The sequence below is a fragment of the Elgaria multicarinata genome, chromosome 2 (genome assembly GCF_023053635.1).
Source record: "Elgaria multicarinata webbii isolate HBS135686 ecotype San Diego chromosome 2, rElgMul1.1.pri, whole genome shotgun sequence".
Lineage (NCBI taxonomy): Eukaryota > Metazoa > Chordata > Lepidosauria > Squamata > Anguidae > Elgaria > Elgaria multicarinata.
Genome location: NC_086172.1, coordinates 26390521 through 26409054, shown reverse-complemented (window position 1 = coordinate 26409054; position 18534 = coordinate 26390521). Strand labels below are relative to the sequence as shown.

The 18534-nt window shown below is 42.7% G+C and overlaps 2 protein-coding genes across 3 annotated transcripts in view; both read left to right on the top strand.

The window, feature by feature from the left end:
* NIF3L1 (NGG1 interacting factor 3 like 1) overlaps positions 1–18534 on the top strand; it is a 130674-nt gene that overhangs the window by 34593 nt on the left and 77547 nt on the right. The window lies entirely within an intron of this gene.
* LOC134392124 (aldehyde oxidase 3-like) overlaps positions 1–18534 on the top strand; it is a 71663-nt gene that overhangs the window by 51493 nt on the left and 1636 nt on the right. For both annotated transcript variants that reach the window (XM_063116172.1, XM_063116173.1), the window contains 8 exons: positions 383–478; positions 725–853; positions 3624–3698; positions 5492–5544; positions 8854–8968; positions 10923–10988; positions 14868–15056; positions 18069–18236. In XM_063116172.1, the coding sequence (XP_062972242.1) occupies positions 383–478; positions 725–853; positions 3624–3698; positions 5492–5544; positions 8854–8968; positions 10923–10988; positions 14868–15056; positions 18069–18236 (891 nt within the window). The remainder of the gene's footprint in view (positions 1–382; positions 479–724; positions 854–3623; positions 3699–5491; positions 5545–8853; positions 8969–10922; positions 10989–14867; positions 15057–18068; positions 18237–18534) is intronic.

The following is an 18534-nucleotide window of genomic DNA, read 5'->3' as shown; positions in this document are numbered from 1 at the left end:
ACACTTTCCGTGGTCCAAAATACGTAGCTTTTGGGGGGGGGATAAAGTGCAATCAAAGCAGGACACATGGGAGTACTTCATTGTAAGAGCAGATGATAAGGCAGAAAATATTGGAGTCCTTTGCATGCAATTCGCAGTGATTACACAGTATAACGCTGGTGTGATAGAGCTCATAATTATAGCAATGAGAGAAACATATAAATCAAATGGTTTTGTGGGTTCGCACGGGCACCACATTGGGGACCTCTTCGTGGACACCACTGGAGGTGTTCATGGGTGCTATGGTGCCCACAGGCCCTGTGTTGGGAACTCCAATCCTATATCACATTATAGCATGATTTGATTTCATGGATGAAGATTAATCATTTCTATTTTTCGGTAGGCTTTAGCTCTGGTTCATATCTATCTAGATGGGTCAGTGCTGGTTTCTCATGGTGGATGTGAACTGGGACAAGGACTTTACACTAAGATGTTACAGGTAACTTAAGACAAAAACATTCTAATACCTGCATACGAAGCAAAGCTCGACTGTTTTATCAGTGCAATTGTGTATCTGTTATTCATTTGGGATCTGCATTTACAGATGCAGATAAGTTCCAGTTGTATTTTCTAACAAGTTATATATGTGTTAATGGTAATCACAAATGTTATTTTCCCTTTCAGCTTGAGAATGTACTGCAACTCGTTTTAGTAATGGTAATATCTTTGTTTTCTAAACAAATAGATTGCCAGCCATGAATTAAAGATACCCTTGTCTTATTTACACCCTTACGAAACAACTACAGCCTCAATACCCAATGCAGTTGTCACCTCAGGATCAGTTGGCACAGAATGCAACGGGAAAGCTGTCCAGGTTAGAGTGCTTCTGTTTGGCTGCTGTTTTAAATCCCATTGAAATGTGACGGAACTTTTTCTCTTTGTATGTTTCTGTTCTTTCTCTAGCTGGTTTGTGGGCATCATGGAAAATCCCAAAGCCAGGGCTGCCACCTGGGATATAGGGTGACCCTATGAAAAGGAGGCCAGGGCTCCTGTATCTTTAACAGTTGTATTGAAAAGGGAACTTCAGCAGGTGTCATTTGTATATATGGAGAACCTGGTGAAATTCCCTCTTCATCACCACAGTTAAAGGTGCAGGAGCTATACTAGAGTGACCAGATTTAAAAGAGGGCAGGTTTAACTGGTGTGATAAAGAGGAAATTTCACCTGGTTCTCCATATATACAAATGACACCTGCTGAAATTCCCTTTTCTATGCAACTGTTAAAGATACAGGAGCCCTGTCCTCCTTTCCATAGGGTCACCCTAACCTAGGAACATAGGAAACTGCCTTATATTTGAACCATCTAGCCCAATATTATTGGCTGGCAGCAATGGGTCTCCAGGGTTTCAGGCAGGAGTCTTTCCTAGCCCTCCCAGAAATTGAAGCCTGCGCTCTACCGCTGAGCTATGCACCTGCCACCTTTGTCTAGCAGGGTTGCTGTGCCTTTCACAGCAGCACGACAGGCCAAAATACAAGGTGTGACACTTTCCACCATCAAAGTAACATTGTATCTTTCCAGGCTTCCACTGTCTGCTCCCATCAGGGAGGGACCATAGCTCAGTGGCTGAACGCATGTTCTGAGAACCATTTTGGAATTGTTGTAGATCACAAGCTGAATATGAGCCAAAAGTGTGATGGGGCCACAAAAAAAGCAAATGCTATTTTGAGATGCATTAATAGAAGTATAGCTTCCATTAACGCGCAAGGTACTGGTTCCCCTGTGTTCGGCACTGGTTAGGCCTCATCTTGAGTATTGTGTCCAGTTCTGGGCACCACACTTCAAGAAGGATGCAGATAAGCTGGAGCGTGTTCAGAGGAGGGCAACAAGGATGATCAGGGGTCTGGAAACAAAGCCCTACGAGGAGAGACTGAAACAATTGGGCATATTTAGCTTGGGGAAGAGGAGATTGAGGGGAGACATGATGGCACTCTTGAAATACTTGAAAGGTTGTCACACAGAGGAGGGCCAGGATCTCTTCTCGGTCATCCCAGAGTGCAGGACACAGAATAATGGGCTCAAGTTACAGGAAGCTAGATTCCGGCTGGACATCAGGAAAAACCTCCTGACGGTTAGACAGTATGACAATGGAACCAATGACCTAGGGAGGTTGTGGGCTCTCCCACACTGGAGGCATTCAAGAGGCAGCTGGACAACCATCTGTCAGGGGTGCTTTAAGGTGGATTCCTGCATTGAGCAGGGGGTTGGACTCGATGGCCTTGTAGGCCTTTTCCAACTCTACTGGATGAGGGCTAATAAACTGAAACTCAATCCAGACAAGACGGAGGTACTGTTAGCGGGTGGTTCTTCTGTCCGGAGAGGTGATGTTTGCCCTGTCCTGGACGGGGTTGCACTCCCCCTAAAGGATCGAGTCCGTAGTTTGGGGGTGCTCTTGGATCCAGAACTGTCACTTGAGGCACAGGTGAACTCAGTGGCAAAGAGCACCTTTTATCAGCTTAGGCTGATATACCAGCTGCGCCCTTATCTGGACAGAGATAGCTTAGCTACAGTTATCCATGCTCTGATAACCTCTCGTTTGGATTACTGCAATGCGTTATACGTGGGGCTGCCTTTGAAAACGGTCCGGAAACTTCAACTGGTGCAAAACAGGGCAGCAAGGTTATTAACAGGGACTGGCCGGCGAGATCACATTACGCCAGTCCTTTTACAACTTCATTGGCTGCCAGTCCAGGTCCGGGCCCAATTCAAAGTGCTGGTATTGACATTTAAAGCCCTAAACGGTTTGGGGCCAGATTATCTGAAGGAACGCCTCCTCCCATATGTACCTACCCGGACCTTAAGATCATCTACAGGGGCCCTTCTCCGTGAGCCCCTGCCAAAGGAAGTGAGGCAGGTGGCTACTAGGAGGAGGGCTTTCTCCGCTGTGGCACCCCGGTTGTGGAACGAGCTCCCCAGAGAGGTCCGCCTGGCGCCTACACTGTACTGCTTTCGTCGCCAGCTGAAGACCTTTTTATTCACTCAGTATTTTAACACTTAATTTTAACTTAAATTTAAATTTTACTGTTTTAACTGTATTTTAATCTTATATCAACTTTGCTGTGTGGTTTTATCCTGGTTGCGCTTTTTATATTGTATTTCGTAATTGTGTTTTAACCTGTTGGGTGTTTTACTGTGGTTTTAATTTTTGTGAACCGCCCAGAGAGCTTCGGCTATTGGGCGATATAAAAATGTAATTAATAAATAAATAAATAAATAAATAAATAAATACTATTCTATGATTCTGTGATTCTATGAGCTGTTTTTTTCCTCATTGTAAACATAAGCTCAGCTTACTTTTATTGTATAATGAATGTCCAGTGAGCAGCATCGCAGTCTTCTGTGGCACATCTTGGTGTGTTGTCACACATGACACTAAAAATATGTTTGGCATCATTACTGCTCTGCGCTGGGAAGAGCTCCACCTGTTGAATTCTTGCATGACAAGCAGATCAACATTAAAGACACAGGAGCCCTACTGGGATGGCAATCCCACAGTACAATCATTAAAAGAACAATTTAAAACTAAAGTTGCTTTTATCATTGCTTAGTCATTTGTCCTGTTTTCTGTTTCCACCTGTTTCCACAGAATGCTTGCCAAATTCTCCGGAAGCGTCTAGAGCCAATAATAAAAGAAAATCCGGAGGGCAAATGGGAGGACTGGGTAGGCACCGTTTCTATATATTTTTTCAAAGTATTATATATTTTTATCAAGTTTCCAATATACTGTATATACAAACAAACTTACAAAATACAGTAAACTTTTCTTTCAACCAAGATTTTTAACAAAAGTACTTTCTTTTCAAGCTTCACCTTTTATCCCTCTACCCTGTTCCCTCCCCCACCCGGCACCGTTTCTATTTTAACACTCAATTATGATCTTATTTGCATCACATATTCAGGGAAATTCCAATGTCTTCTAGTCTAAACATACATACTATTAGGATAGGCACTGGAATCAGAATTAACATCACACCAAAACAATGATAGCAGCTCAGAATCTACATAACAGGAAGTGCCTCTTCTACGTTGTACTTCCTGTTGCTGCCTAACTTGGTACAGGTGGACTTACATAATTTTATTAGTGAGCCCATTGTAGGAGTGCCCTTACTACGTTTTGGACACCCAACAAACATGCAACCTCAGCAATCTAGGGTGCTTCCAACAGAGGGCTCTTAGCACTATCAATGAAAAGGCATGGGGTTTGGGGGTTACGAACAGAAGGGAACATTGTCTGGACCCCTCTGTAAAATTCCATGGATAAATGTGAATGCACAATGAAAGCCTCATCTGAAAGCAGCCCTGGATTCTAAACATAAAGATGTTAGCCTTTATGCTTTATCACACCAGCGTTACACTGTGCAATCACTGCAAATTGCATGCAAAGGACTCCGAAGTTTTCCAGGTTATAATCTGCTTTTATTGTGAAGTACTCCCAGGCGTCCTGCTTTAATTGCGCTTCTTAACCAAAAGGAGTGCAATATTTTGCTACTAGTTTTCGAGTGTATAATTTGTTGTTTTCCGATCGGCCACTGGGGCGCAGGAGCAGGATTTGAAGAAAAAATAAACAAATGCTTACATCTGCATAAGCTTTAAAGATAAAGACATCAAAATTGGCACAATAATAGATATTAAGGAGAGTTTTAAGCATACCAAATTTGAATCAGATTGGGTCATCTGTTGATTTTTTATGATTTTTTTTTACATTTCCCCCCTTAAACCCATTTCCTGGTATGCAAAGGATCTAGCCGCCCGGTAGCAACAACAACAGCAACGGCGACAGCTTAGCACTGTAGGGGATAATTCGAGGGAAACAGGTATGTGGGATGAAGCTCTTTGTGGGTTTCCTGCCCAGCAGTGTGATAGACTGTAAGATCAGTGGGGGCTGCCCTTATGTGGGCCACATAACTGCTGTCTAGCTGTTTTCATAACTGGTTTCACAGGACAAAGAAGACACCTGCTTCTTCCTAGGTGGGATGCTTATAGGGTTAATACCTTAGGCCTGGACAGAGGCCACCACAAGAAGCCACTGTGCAACGGTGTGGGTGCTTCCACATGAGGCTTTATCACATGACTACCCTGGTTTATTCACAGAATTGTATTGGAAGGTGGGATGTCCAGACATCATCACATTCCACTCCTGGCCTTCCTTATTATTATTATTATTTATTTATATAGCACCATCAATGTACATGGTGCTGTACAGATAACACAGTAAATAGCAAGACCCTGCCGCATAGGCTTACAATCTAATAAGTTGTAGTAAACAATAAGGAGGGAAGGAGAATGCAAACAGGCACAGGGAAGTGTAAACAGGCACAGGGTTTTCCCACTGCTTCTTCCACCTTTTTCTCCATTAAATGCTCCCCATTTTGTTTCATTTTATGTAAAAATATATTGTCACATTTTAAAAAAAAAATCTTCCAGAAATGCCATTTCACAATGTGCCTCTTGCAGATTGAAAAAGCGTATGAAGAAAGCATCAGCCTCTCAGCTACCGGCTACTTCAAGTAAGGAATCAATTCTCATTTCATAAGTCGTTTTGGGTATCACAGATGATGGATTTGGATTGTGTGATTTAAAGTAAATCCCAAACCCGGGATGCTGTACAATGCCAACCACATTTATATTTTGGGACAAGGGGCTACACTGTTTTCCTCAGGTGCCCATTATTTGCATTAATGGAAAAACGGGTGTAATGATTGTGACGTCATCTTGTATAGATGATATAATTATAACGCATACAGCGATAGAAGCAGATAAAGAGCTTGATGCAATGAATGGGATAGGTAATATTTATTTATTTATTTATTTATTATATTTATATCCCTTTTTCCCCCCTCTTGCAAGGAACCCAAGGTGGCTGACCTGGTCCTCCTCCTCTCCATTTTATCCTGTATGAAAGTATAAAGTTAACACAGGAACAGCCAAATGAAGTTGGTTGGTTTCCCTATTTGGATGTGGAATTAAGGATTTGTAATGGACACTTAGGGCTCATCTACACCAAGCAGGATATTCCACTATGAAAGCGGTCTATAAAAGGCAGGAGCCACACTACTGCTTTATAGCGGTATTGAAGTGCCTTGCAGGATCTACACTACTGCTTTATAGTTGTATTGAAGGGCACTGACAACTGTTGGGGCCCATTGACACATACTATATATCGCTTTCATACCGCTTTCATAGTGGAATATCCTGCATGGTGTAGATGTGTCCTGGGCCCCAACAGTTGTCAGTGCACTTCAACACCACTATAAAGCAGTAGTGTAGATCCTGCAGAGCACTTCAATATCGCTATAAAGCAGTAGTGTGGCTCCTGCCTTTTATAGACCGCTTTCATAGTGGAATATCCTGCTTGGTGTAGATGAGCCCTTAGAAATAAGGTCATATAGGAAACCTATGAAAAGGGGCATACTGTTGAATAGTAGTTCTGCACACCCTGTGCTTGTGAAAAGGCAAGTTGTAAAGAATATATTTCAGGAAGCTGTTGTGGTAGCCATGATTAAATACTCTGAGGAATCAAAGTGAAAGGCAGTAAAATTGGCAGATTACAGGCTGCCATTTTAGCAGTCAGGGGTGTGAGGTATTCAAAGGACTACCTGCTTTGTGGCTGATGGATTTGTATGGGAAGCCCAGAAGAACATTGACTGTTGTAATATCAATGCTAATGGTGTTTGTAACCCTGGTAACATTGAAAAATCTTGTGAAGATTTGGTTGTATGATAAGAAATGCTGGGTGATTTGTGTTGAAGATAAAGTGTGCAGTTAAAGGTCCTACCTACCCATACACTATGCTCAACATCTTCTAAGGTCCTCCTCCAGGTGCCTACTCCAAGCGAAGCTCAAAGGATGGCAACAAGAGAGAGGGCCTTTTCAGTGGTGGCTCCCAAATTATGGAATGATCTCCCCGATGAGGCTCGCCTGGCGCCAACATTATAATCTTTTCAGAGCCAGTTCAAGACTTTTCTCTCTTCCCAGGCTTTTAACAGCGAATGTTGAGTTTTTAACTGACCCGAAATAGATGGAAATTGTATGTAATCTGTTTTTATGCTTTTATGGTTTTAAATTTTGTATATCTGTTTTTAATGTTCTGTGTTTTAATCTTTGTAAGCCACCCAGAGAGCTTCGGCTATGGAAATGTAAATTATTATTATTATTAATAATAATAATAATAATAATAATAACAACAACAACAACAACAACAAAATCGAGTGTTTAGAATGTACTTCTTTTTGCATTGGTGAAACTGGAAGACCTTTCCTGAAAAGGTAGAAGAAATATCTGGTATTGAGCAGAGTGAATCATTTCTCCTGTTAACCTTCAAAGCTTTTCACGGTCTAGCTCCTTCCTATCTCTCCTCTCTCATCTCACACTATTGCCCCGCTCGTGCTCTTCGCTCCTCTGATGCCATGTTTCTCGCCTGCCCAAGGGCCTCTACTTCCCTTGCTCGGCTTCGTCCATTTTCGTCTGCTGCCCCTTACGCCTGGAACGCTCTTCCAGAACATTTGAGAACTACAAGTTCAACCACAGCTTTTAAAGCTCAACTAAAAACTTTTCTTTTTCCTAAAGCTTTTAAAACTTGATGTTGTGCAGACTTCTACTGTTACTTTCTACTGTTAGTTTTTCCCTACCCTGTGCCTGCTTACCCTACCCTGTACCTGTTGGCATTCTCTTCCCCTCCTTATTGTTTTACTATGATTTTATTAGATTGTAAGCCTATGCGGCAGAGTCTTGCTATTTACTGTTTTACTCTGTACAGCACCATGTACATTGATGGTGCTATATAAATAAATAATAATAATAATAATAATAATAATAATAATAATAATAATGTGCTAGAGTCCATGGTCCGTTCATATGAGGAAGAAACTTGCTGGCAGAGTAGCCTTAATTAAGATCTCTGTTTGGGCAATTAACAGAGCATCCAAAGGAGAAAGATTAAAGAGTTTATTGATCTGTTGAAACTGGATATCAATGTAAAGGACAAGATAAAATAAGCAATTACATTTATTAATGCGGCTTGATTGGTTGCTCGACATAGAAGCTGAAAATTAATCTTTATTCATCTCTGAGAGTTGTTTTTGGTCTGCCCCTGATTGGTTCTGGCAGTTTAAAAATAGCATTGCCACATATTCATTTTTGTGACTAAAACTGGTGGTTTATTTTCACATTTTAAAACCTGTTTGTTTATTTAAAAAAAATGTTTTAACATTTATAAACTGGATGTGCAATTGCTAGTTGTTTATTGTGGTTTGAAGTATAAGGAGTCCTGCGTGTTCGGACCCGATCTGACGGTTACTCCAGCAATTGCTAGGGTTCAGCTGCTGAACTATTTAATAGAGTACAAAGCCACCTGTTGTGTCAGTGGGTTGTCCATCCACCAACAAGTTTCCTAAGATGTGGTGATGGCCACCAATCTGGATGGCTTTAAAAGGGGGTTGGATAAATTCCTGGAGGCAAAGACTATCAATGGCTACTAGCCCTGATGGTTGGGTGCTATCTCCAGTATTTGAAGCAGTAAGCCTGTGTGCACCAGTTGCTGGGGAACATGGGCAGGTGGGTGCTGTTGCCCCATGTCCTGCTTGTTCATCCCTGGCCGGTGGCTGGTTGGCCACTGTGTGAACAGAGTGTTGGACTAGATGGGCCCTTGGTCTGATCCAGCATCAGGGCACTTCTTAGGTTCTTATGACTTCCCATCCTATGCTGGAGAAGTTAAGAGCATTCAAGTATTTCAGTCCTTTCTGGGCCTGCTTGGGAATGCTGTACTAAAGCTGAAATCTAACATCTAAAGGACTCTCTCTCTCTCTCTCTCTCATTAGAGGATATGTCACCTATATGGACTGGGAGAAAGGAGAAGGTCATCCATTGCCATACTTTGTTTTTGGTGCTTCGTGTTCTGAGACTGAGATTGACTGCCTGACAGGTGACCATAAGGTAAGAAGTGAGCATCTCTACCTCTTTGCCAATTCATAGGTTACGGGTGTGTGTGTGCATTGTTGTTGTTGTTGTTGTCTATACAACACCGTTTTGGAAGGGGATCAGCTCAAAAGCCCACAGCATCTCTGCTGCGAGGCTAAATCGATAAAACTCAATGGGGCCAGAGGGAGCATGAGCTGTCCGGCCAGAAAAGCCCACCACCTACCCTGCGTTCCTGCGCTTTCCCGTCAACAACCACAAAAGACTCAGCCACTCTTTCTCTGCCACCTTCAGTAGCCAATTTGAGCTTTTTTGCAATGCCCACTGGATAACTCAGAACAAAGGTAAAAGTCACTGTAAATCAGCACTTTGAAATGGCGCAGATTTGGGGGGGGGTGGTGGATCCCGATATGGCTGTGAGTTGGTGTCTGCGTCATTTAAACAACACAGCGCCACTGCGCAGCCACTATGGAGTTAACAGAGTGTATAGACACCCTCTAGGTGGTTTGGTGGTTCTCTTTCCCTGTGTTCAGACACTTTGGAGCCAGGCAGACCAACTGAAGGTGGGGCATTTTTTCCCCCTGCCCAGCACGAATGGCTCCCTTTCTTAGTGCTGGAACAGGAAAAGGGTTTAAGATATTTTCTCTGCTGCCCAGCACTGAGAGAACCGCTTTCAGTGCTAGGCAGGGAGAAATGGCATACTTCACCTCTGCTGTTGATCAGAGGTAGCCCTTTCCCCTGTACTAGCCCTGAGAGAAGTGGCTCTCAGTACTGGAGAAGGGAAAAGGTCTGATTTATTGATTGATTACACTTATATACTGCCCCCATAGCCAGAGCTCTCTGGGTGCTTTACAGAAATTCTAAAATTGAGATAAAAGCAAGTATACAAAATTTAAAAATTTAAAACACAGAACATACACACATAAAGCATTGATCTCTGATCTGGAGCCAGGCATTGTCATCATACCCCCACAGGGTAGAGCAAATCTATGAACTGTGGGCAAGCTCCAGGGACACCCTTTCAAAAAGGCCTGGCTCTGGAAAGCTGTGCTGGCTGCTTTCTCTGGCCGAGACGCTCAAGCAGTTTCGAAAGAGGAAGCATTAGCAAGGCTTTTTAAGATATGCTAGTGGCCTTGGAGGAAGGAAATCTCTTTTTGAAACACATCAGGCTCATTAAAGCTTTTTCTGGCACTTAACAATGTTTTCTCTTCTGGATTCTTTTTGTACGTTTTTTGGTATTCTTAGTGCCTTTCTCTCTTGTTGGTTCTTCAGAGAGCCTGACCTCCTCAGAGTGAGTCAGAGGGCAGGGCGGCAGCAACGGGGTGGGCAGATGACACCGGAGCGGCAATGGGTGGGCAGGTGGTGGTGGTAGCAATGGAGATGGTGGTGGTGGCAGCAATGCCAATGCTAGTTAGGGGTCATCCCCCCCACCCTCCAAAAACTGTTTCCCACCTCTGCACTAATGTATGGCTTCTCCTTGTATGATGCTGCTTGGAATATGATTCTTCCTATATTTTAACTCTGGACTATCTTGAACATAATAGACCTGGAAGCTTCCATATGCAAGAAATAGATTGAGTATCACCATAAAAATATCAGTCTTCTAATTTTATCTCCTCCCAGCCCCAAAGCTGTCTTTTTCCTGTCAGCCTAGGAAATCAGCCGATACACCCATATTCAGGGACTTCAAAAGTTGGGTCTCCGTCCAACTCAGGATTCCTGAAATATTTTCAAATGTGCTAGGATTCGTTTTGAGACTGGGAGGGGATCTACACGTCGTACTGAAGGCTTTTGGGTGCGCACTGGAGGCGCACGCAAGCGCCTTCGGTACGACGTGTAGATCCCCTCTTGGTGCTGATTGTAGGTACATCATTATTATATTATGGGTTTGGGGATCCATAGTCCTAATTTCTTCTTCTTCTTAATTGGTTATAAAAAAGATGTACTGATGACAGCTTTATTTGTGCAACAGAACATCCGAACAGACATTGTCATGGATGCCTGTTTCAGCATCAATCCAGGTATCGACATAGGACAGGTATGTACCAGGAATTTTGAACCCGGGCATTATTCCAGCTGCAAGCAAGTAGCTCACGACCTTCCACAAAAATCAAAGACGTGAAGCCCCATTTGCATTTTATTCCTAGAGTGCTTCCTCCCGTAAACCTTGCTCCAGTGTCAAAAGTGCGATTTTCTACTCCCACCTAATGCAACCTTCAGCCTTTGTGCCAAATTCAGTTTCAGAGAAACTCTCAGGTTCCGATTCCGCTGGTGAGTGGGGCCAAAGGCAAAAGGGCTATGCCCCAAATACCAAGAATACCAGCCGGTTTTAGCTTAAAGCATTTACTGCCAATAATGAAGCCTTAGGTGAAGCATTTTGGTCTTTTACAATGGGGGAGGGAATGTGCAAGGGGGAGAGGGAGGGAGCTGGAAAACCTCCATTAGCATCTGATTTGCATACATTACTTTCATTGCAAACCCAAACAATATACACCAGATTTATGGCTGATTTGTATCCCCGTTTATGGCACTGCTGAAGCAGTCATAGAATAGTAGAGTTGGAATGGAAGGGGCCTATAAGGCCATCAATTCCAACCCCCTGCTCAATGCAGGAATCCATCCTAAAGCATCCCTGACAGAAGGTTGGTCCTACCTATGTCAAGGGGGTTGCTCTTTCCCAGCACAGATTTTAATGTGGCCTGTTTAGCATATATTGGCTCCATTCAGACAATACTCTAAACCATGCTTCTTAACCACAAAATGGTTAACCATTTGTGGTTAAGCAGCATGGTTTAGCGTGTTCTCTGAACGGGGCCATTATATCCATACTGCAAAATGAAAGCCTGACAGCTTCATTGAAAATAGGTAGCGTCCCCCACCCCCACCACATTAATCTAAGGTGACCATATGAAAAGGAGGACAGGGCTCCTGTATCTTTAACAGTTGTATTGAAAAGGGAATGTCTGCAGGTGTCATTTGTATATATAGAGAACCTGGTGAAATTTCCTCTTCATCACAGCAGTTAAAGTTGCAGGTGCCCTGCCTTCTTTTAAAGTGGTCACTCTAGTACAGCTCCTGCAGCTTTAACTGGTGTGATGAAGAGGGAATTTCACCAGATTCTCCATATATACAAATAACACCTGCTGAAATTCCCTTTTCTATGCAACTGTTAAAGATACAGGAGCCCTTTCCTCCTTTTCATATGGTCATCCTAATTAATCCCTATGAATTGCTAGTGTAATTATATTCAGGCAGTTGCACCACTGAACATAGAGGAATGTAAGAACAAGTTTCCAGTCCTCATGATTGCAAAGAGAAAATAGAAAATATTTACAGCATCACCTGTTTAAAAGATCTTCAAGGCATTTTTCTTTCCATGTTGCTATAATAGTGCTCTTGTGCTATGGTGTCCACAATAAATATTCAAGAACGTGTTGTCATACCACGTGATCTTGTGTTTCCGGATCCTCTCTACACTTTTTCTTTCCTAGTTCTGCTTTGGTGCATGTGTGCATTTTGCTTCTGATGAAGAGTGAGGTAGGGTGGGTGGGTGAAGGGCCTGACAGGGCTGGGCGGGGGTGGGGGGCAGTGGGGCCAATTGGCATGGGCCTACGATTTTGAGGAGGGCCTACTCTGAGTCCCCCTGGGCAAAGTTGCTTGATTTTTCTGTTGTTGATGATGAATTTGCCCAAAGAAAAGCACATAAAGCATTTCTGAATGTGAAGAAGTGATGTCTTATATACATCTTCGATACAAGTGCTTGCCATTACCTTTTTTTATAAATCTTTTTGGTTCATATGTTTTTAGAACTGATTTAAAAATTCTTAATGAGCAGTTTGAAATAGAGCCTACATTTCCCATCTGGCCTGGGCCTACTACCAGCTTTACCCGGCCCTGGAGCCTGAGGTAGGGGTGTCAAAACATTTTCAGCCTGAGGGCCAAAACTGAAGCTCTCGGGGGCCTCTTTCCAGGGGTGGGGGGAGCTGAAGGTCAAAGGGGTTGGGGCCAAAGAGCCAGAATACATCCCATCATTACAATGGGGGGGGACATGCCAAAGCTGTGAAACCACCTAGCAATCAGTGGTCAGTGGAAAGGAAGTGAGGTCAAGAGAGGGGGCGTGGCCAAGAGGGCTAGATTGGGAACCAGAAGGGGTGGATTTGGCCTGCGGGCCTGAGATGCTGCTCCCTCACCCCACCCCACCCCAGCCTGAAGTTACAGCAAAATTAGTACTGGCAACTTGACAGCAGATGTAATGCTTGGGTGGGCCAATAGCAGCAGCTGAGATTGGCTCCTGCAGACATGGACTCGCTGAGAACTATGGACAAAAAATCCTGCATGTTTAGGATCCGAAGGGGAGCAGCCCAGTCCGTGCAGTAGTATTTATAGGAATGGATGTTTAAGGTAGAGGCCCTGTTTTTGCCATGCCAGACTGTCAGGGAAAGTATAACCTTCCCCAACAGGGTGCCCTCCAGATGTTATGGACTACAACTCCCATCACTCCACCTCATTGGTCATGCTGGCTGAGGCTGATGGGAGAAGTGGCCTAAAACATGTTAAGGTCCAGCTTGGGGAAGCCTTGCCTACTCCTGCAAACGAGAGTGTAATTCATCCTGCCTGCATTTAATGGGAAGGGAAGATAGATTTGCTTCAGGGAGATAAAAAACAACCACCTTCATGCTCCTTTTAAAAAATAATAATTGTATGCTCCAGTGAAAAAGAGATGAAGTATATAGTCTAATAATAATAATAATAATAATAATAATAATAATAAAGGTTTAGAAAGGGCAGTATGGCAGAGCACAAAGAAGTTTGCTGGTATTCACTAAGTATGGCTAGATGATTGATCCTGTGATGGAACTGAACTGCCAAAGAAATTTTAAATGGTAAAGATAGGGTGGAGTAAATAACTTTCACAAATTGGTATAGGTGTGTAGGGCAGTTGAATGCCCGGGGTATAAATGGAAAGCAAATACGCATTTACTGCAAGAAAAAATAATGTTGTGGAAAAATTCTTAGGTTTGGCAAGTCTTGGGATTTTGTGGGTTGGCTAAGAAGGGACTTCCAAACTAGTGTGAGGTGACTTCATATCAATATTTTGAGTATGTTGCTATAACATTTGCCCTGACTTAGGGGGTTTTCAGATAAAGCTTTTATAGTGGAAGTGCCCTGCCACATTCACAGAATTTCATGAGGTGTCCAGACATCATCATCTTCATTTGTAATACACGGGTATGGGGTAACTACACAATGTCTTTTGAATACTAGCACTGAGAATGGTCCATCTGGATGCATCCCAGATGTCAGTCAATTCTGACAGATCAAAAGGAGAGTGTGGTCCAGTTCGCATGATCACCACAGCTTAAACGAGCTACGGTGACATGTTCAAGCTGTGGTGTGTACTAGGTCCCATTTGTCTAATTACCATCCCAGGCACAGTTTGTCACATTGTCTCAACCTGGGTGGTATGGCTTGTTGGAGGGGGAAACAACCCTCAAAAACCCATGGACTATTCTTGGGTTATTTGAGGGTTGTTTCCCCTTCCAACAAGCCATGCTCCCCAGGTTCAGATGACACAGCTAGCTGTGGCCGGGTGGGCGCCTGGCACCTACCAACACACGCCATAGCTTAAACGATCTGCCATGGTTTGTTTAAACTATAGTGATCATGTGAACCAGGTCGATGTTTGTCCAAATAAAGGACTGTATTTAATTATAAAGCCAGGTTCACCACTATGCAACAGAAGGAAAAGGACCAGCTCAATATCACTTTCTATGCGTGCCTACTCCACAATTTAGTTCAATAAAACATACTCCCAGGTAAATATGGATAGGATTGCAGCCTCTACTAGAATTATAAAAGCTTGATCTCCTAGCAGAAACATAGGAAAAATGGAAACCATGTATTTTTATTCCCTCAGATTGAAGGTGCCTTTCTTCAGGGAGTTGGACTTTATACACTAGAGGAACTAAAATTCTCCCCAGAGGGACAGGAGTACACACTGGGTCCGGACACGTATAAAATCCCTGCTGTCTGTGATGTCCCAGAACAGCTTAGAACCTACTTGCTGCCAAACTCAAGAAACCCAATTGCAATCTACTCCTCCAAGGTAAATGGGTGAGATGTTTGGATAACCTATAAAGACTGGTCGGATTACATTGAATCTGCGTGAGACACAATTAAACATTCATGGTAAAGTAAAGGCATCAAGAGTAGAGACAATTCCTGTTACAAGTGAGAAATTCTACTGGAATTGGAAATATTTACAGAAACAAAGGAAGCTTTTCAAAGAAGCTCTTTATTTATTTTAAAATGTTTGAGATGGGCTCACCTGGGAACTGATCACATGTTGAACTCATTTACGTCATGACCCAGACCCCTGTGAGACTGAAGGCTCCAGTGACAGTGACTCTGGAGAGGCACCAAAACCAGTCCCCTGTCCTTCTAAACCCCACTGCCTCAGATCTCATATCGTATCGCTGCAATGCCCAGGAGGTGCGATTTCCCAGACTCAAGGAGTGGACCTCAGACTCCTCTAATGAACAGGGACACCCTGAGAAGTGACCAACCCTCCCTAAGAGAAGCAAACACTTACAGAATAAGGCTGGTGGCCCTTTAACAACCAGATGCCGCACCTCAGGGGGCGGAGTTTCCAGAAAGACTCTCCTGGCCTGAATATAAAAGCTTGCCAGTTGTCCCCAGAATGTGTTAGTTCTCTAGCTCCAGGATCGCTGACCTTAGTTCCAAACATGGTCCAGCCACTTACCCCACGTCATGCGTCCTTGCCTGAGCTGTCACCCAGGGCAGATTACAGATTTCCTGATGGAGCAGAACAATTTGTGATCCAGGAGTGCATACATGCCCATTTAGCAGAAGGTGACTAAAGGCCATCCTGTGACTGAGTGGTGGTGGTTGGAATGGGTAATATAAATTCTGCCTTAGTGCCCTACTAGACGTTGTACTTAAAGTGGCAGCTGCTTGGCATGCCCTCTGTTCCTCTCTGTAACATCTAATTTATTTATTTATTTTATTTATTTATTACATTTATATACCGCCCCACAGCCGAAGCTCTCTGGGCGGTTCACAAAAGTTAAAAACAGTAAACATTAAAAAGATATACAAAATTTAAAGAAACATAAAAACAACAGGATAAAAACAACAGTATCCATTTAAAAACAACAATTCTGGGGCCTGTTAAAAAACAAACTTAGTGTTGCTAAATGCTTTTAAGTGTGTGGGAGAAGAGAAAAGTCTTGACCTGGCACCTGAAAGATAACAGTGTTAGCGCCAGGCGAGCCTCATCAAGGAGATCATTTCACCACTGAAAAGGCCCTCTCCCTTGTTGCCACCCTCCGAGCTTCCCTCGGAGTAGGCACTCAGAGGAGGACCTTAGATGTGTATGGGTAGGTTTATGTACCTGTAAAATGTTAGCTTTTAAGATTGCTTTAATTATGTTGAGCTTTAATACAACTACTAGTAAATAACCACATTTTTTTTTAAATTGAGGCATTTATATCCTGCCTTTCTATGACAAAATCAAACCACAGTGGCTTACAAATAAAAACAGTTCACATATTATGCTGCTGAAAGATAAATTACTGCAGTAAAATTCCCCATTGACTAATATGATGCAAATACCAATAGTGTTGTATAGCACTCTAAGAAAATAAACAGTGCAATCCTATATGTGTCTATTGAGAAGTAAACTTCATTGAGTTTAACGGGACTTACTTCAAGTATGTGTATATAGGGCTGCAGCCTAAGAAATTAAGAGAGGGCAAATGGCCCATGCTACTGGCTGGGCTGTAGTATTATAGCTTGTATTGTGGTATCTGAACCAAAAGTATCTTCTTTTTTAATTTTCAAATATTTTTTTGACAATATACATGAAATACAATAAAAACAACCCAGAAAATATATACACACGCAGAGAGAGAAACAAAAGAGAAAAGAAAAAAGAAGAAAGAAAAAGTGGGGAGAGAAAACATCAATATTCCACAGTAATCCAACCAACATATGGAGATTTAATACAAAACATGGTCATGAAAGATAAAACAAAAATCTTAGGGGGATATACACATGCCAATATATAAACATGGACGCTGTATTTAAAGGAATGATTATATCTTAAGCGAACCAAATATTTCTGAAGGCTTTTGGGACTAGATGCGTATTACTATCTTTATTCATATATGTAATAAAAGTCCCCCACTCAGCAGCAAATGTATCTGATTTTTATTTATTTTTGGTCCTTTTGCTATATGTAAATTTTGAGTCAGTTTTTCTACTAGCGCTACTCCTCATGCCTTATTGTACCATTTATTGAGATTCCTTGTAAATCTTTCCAGTATCTGGCAATAAGCACTCGTGCTGCTATTAATAGATATCCCATCAGTTCCTTATGTAATAGGCTTTTATGTTGGCCATGGAATAAGTTTGGAAGTGCTAGTTCTGAAGATTTAGTTATAGTTGTTCCCATTATGTTTGAAATTTCCAAAAAGACTTGGTCCCAAATATCCGAGACCCAAAAATCGGAAAGACCCCACCATATCACATCCCTGCCAGCATTTAGAAGAACTGTTCCTAGACATATAAGAAATCTTCAAAGGGGTGCGATACCATGGCTGATATGGACTTATTGCATCCAAAGATAAAGTTCAGTGTGGTGTAGTGGCTAAGGTGTAGGACTGGGAGTCGGGAGATCCGGGTTCTAGTCCCCACTCAGCCATGGAAACCCACTGGGTGACTTTGGGCCAGTCACAGACTCTCAGCCCAACCCACCTCACAGGGTTGTTGTGAGGATAACATGGAGAGGAGGAGGATTATGTACACCACCTTGGGTTCCTTGGAGGAAAAAAGGTGGGATATAAATGTAATAAATAAATAAATAAGACCATTCCTCCTCTTTCATTTCAATATTCCAGTCTCTTCCCCATACTTTTAAAAAATTGTTCACAGAGCCCATATCTATACTCAGTGCCTTCTGTTGGTGATCATGCTGAAGTAGGGGGCAAGAGAAAAATACGGCTGACTTGGGGATAAATGCAAACAATATTCATTCACTTAGGAGTTTTAAGAAATAGCAAAACAAATGCTTGTTTTTGTCTTCATCTTACTACAGGGTGTGGGGGAGGCTGGATTGTTCCTGGCGTCCTCTGTGTTTTTTGCCATAAGGGATGCGGTGGCAGCTGCTCGGAAGGAAAGAGGCTTAAATGGCGCTTTCACACTGGACAGTCCTCTGAACATAGAGAGGATTCGCATGGCCTGTGCCGATCACTTTACAGAAATGGTAAAGACCTGTTGAGGGCGTGGGGGTAACCCTCTCTTCCATTAATTCTGTCCTTTCATCCTGTCTGTATCAGTACAAGACAAGTCTGCACAGGGCAAAAACAAAAAAAGACAAAGGCCCTGTTCAGAAGACTCCTTAAACCATGGCTTTAACCATGGTGGTTAAGGCAGAAAGCCAGGCTGCATTCAGAAGACACCTTAAACCATGACTTTAACCGTGGTGAATAAAGCCATGGTTTAAGGTGTCTTCTGAACACCGCCTGTTTTTCTGGCTTAACCACCATGTTTAAAACCGTGCT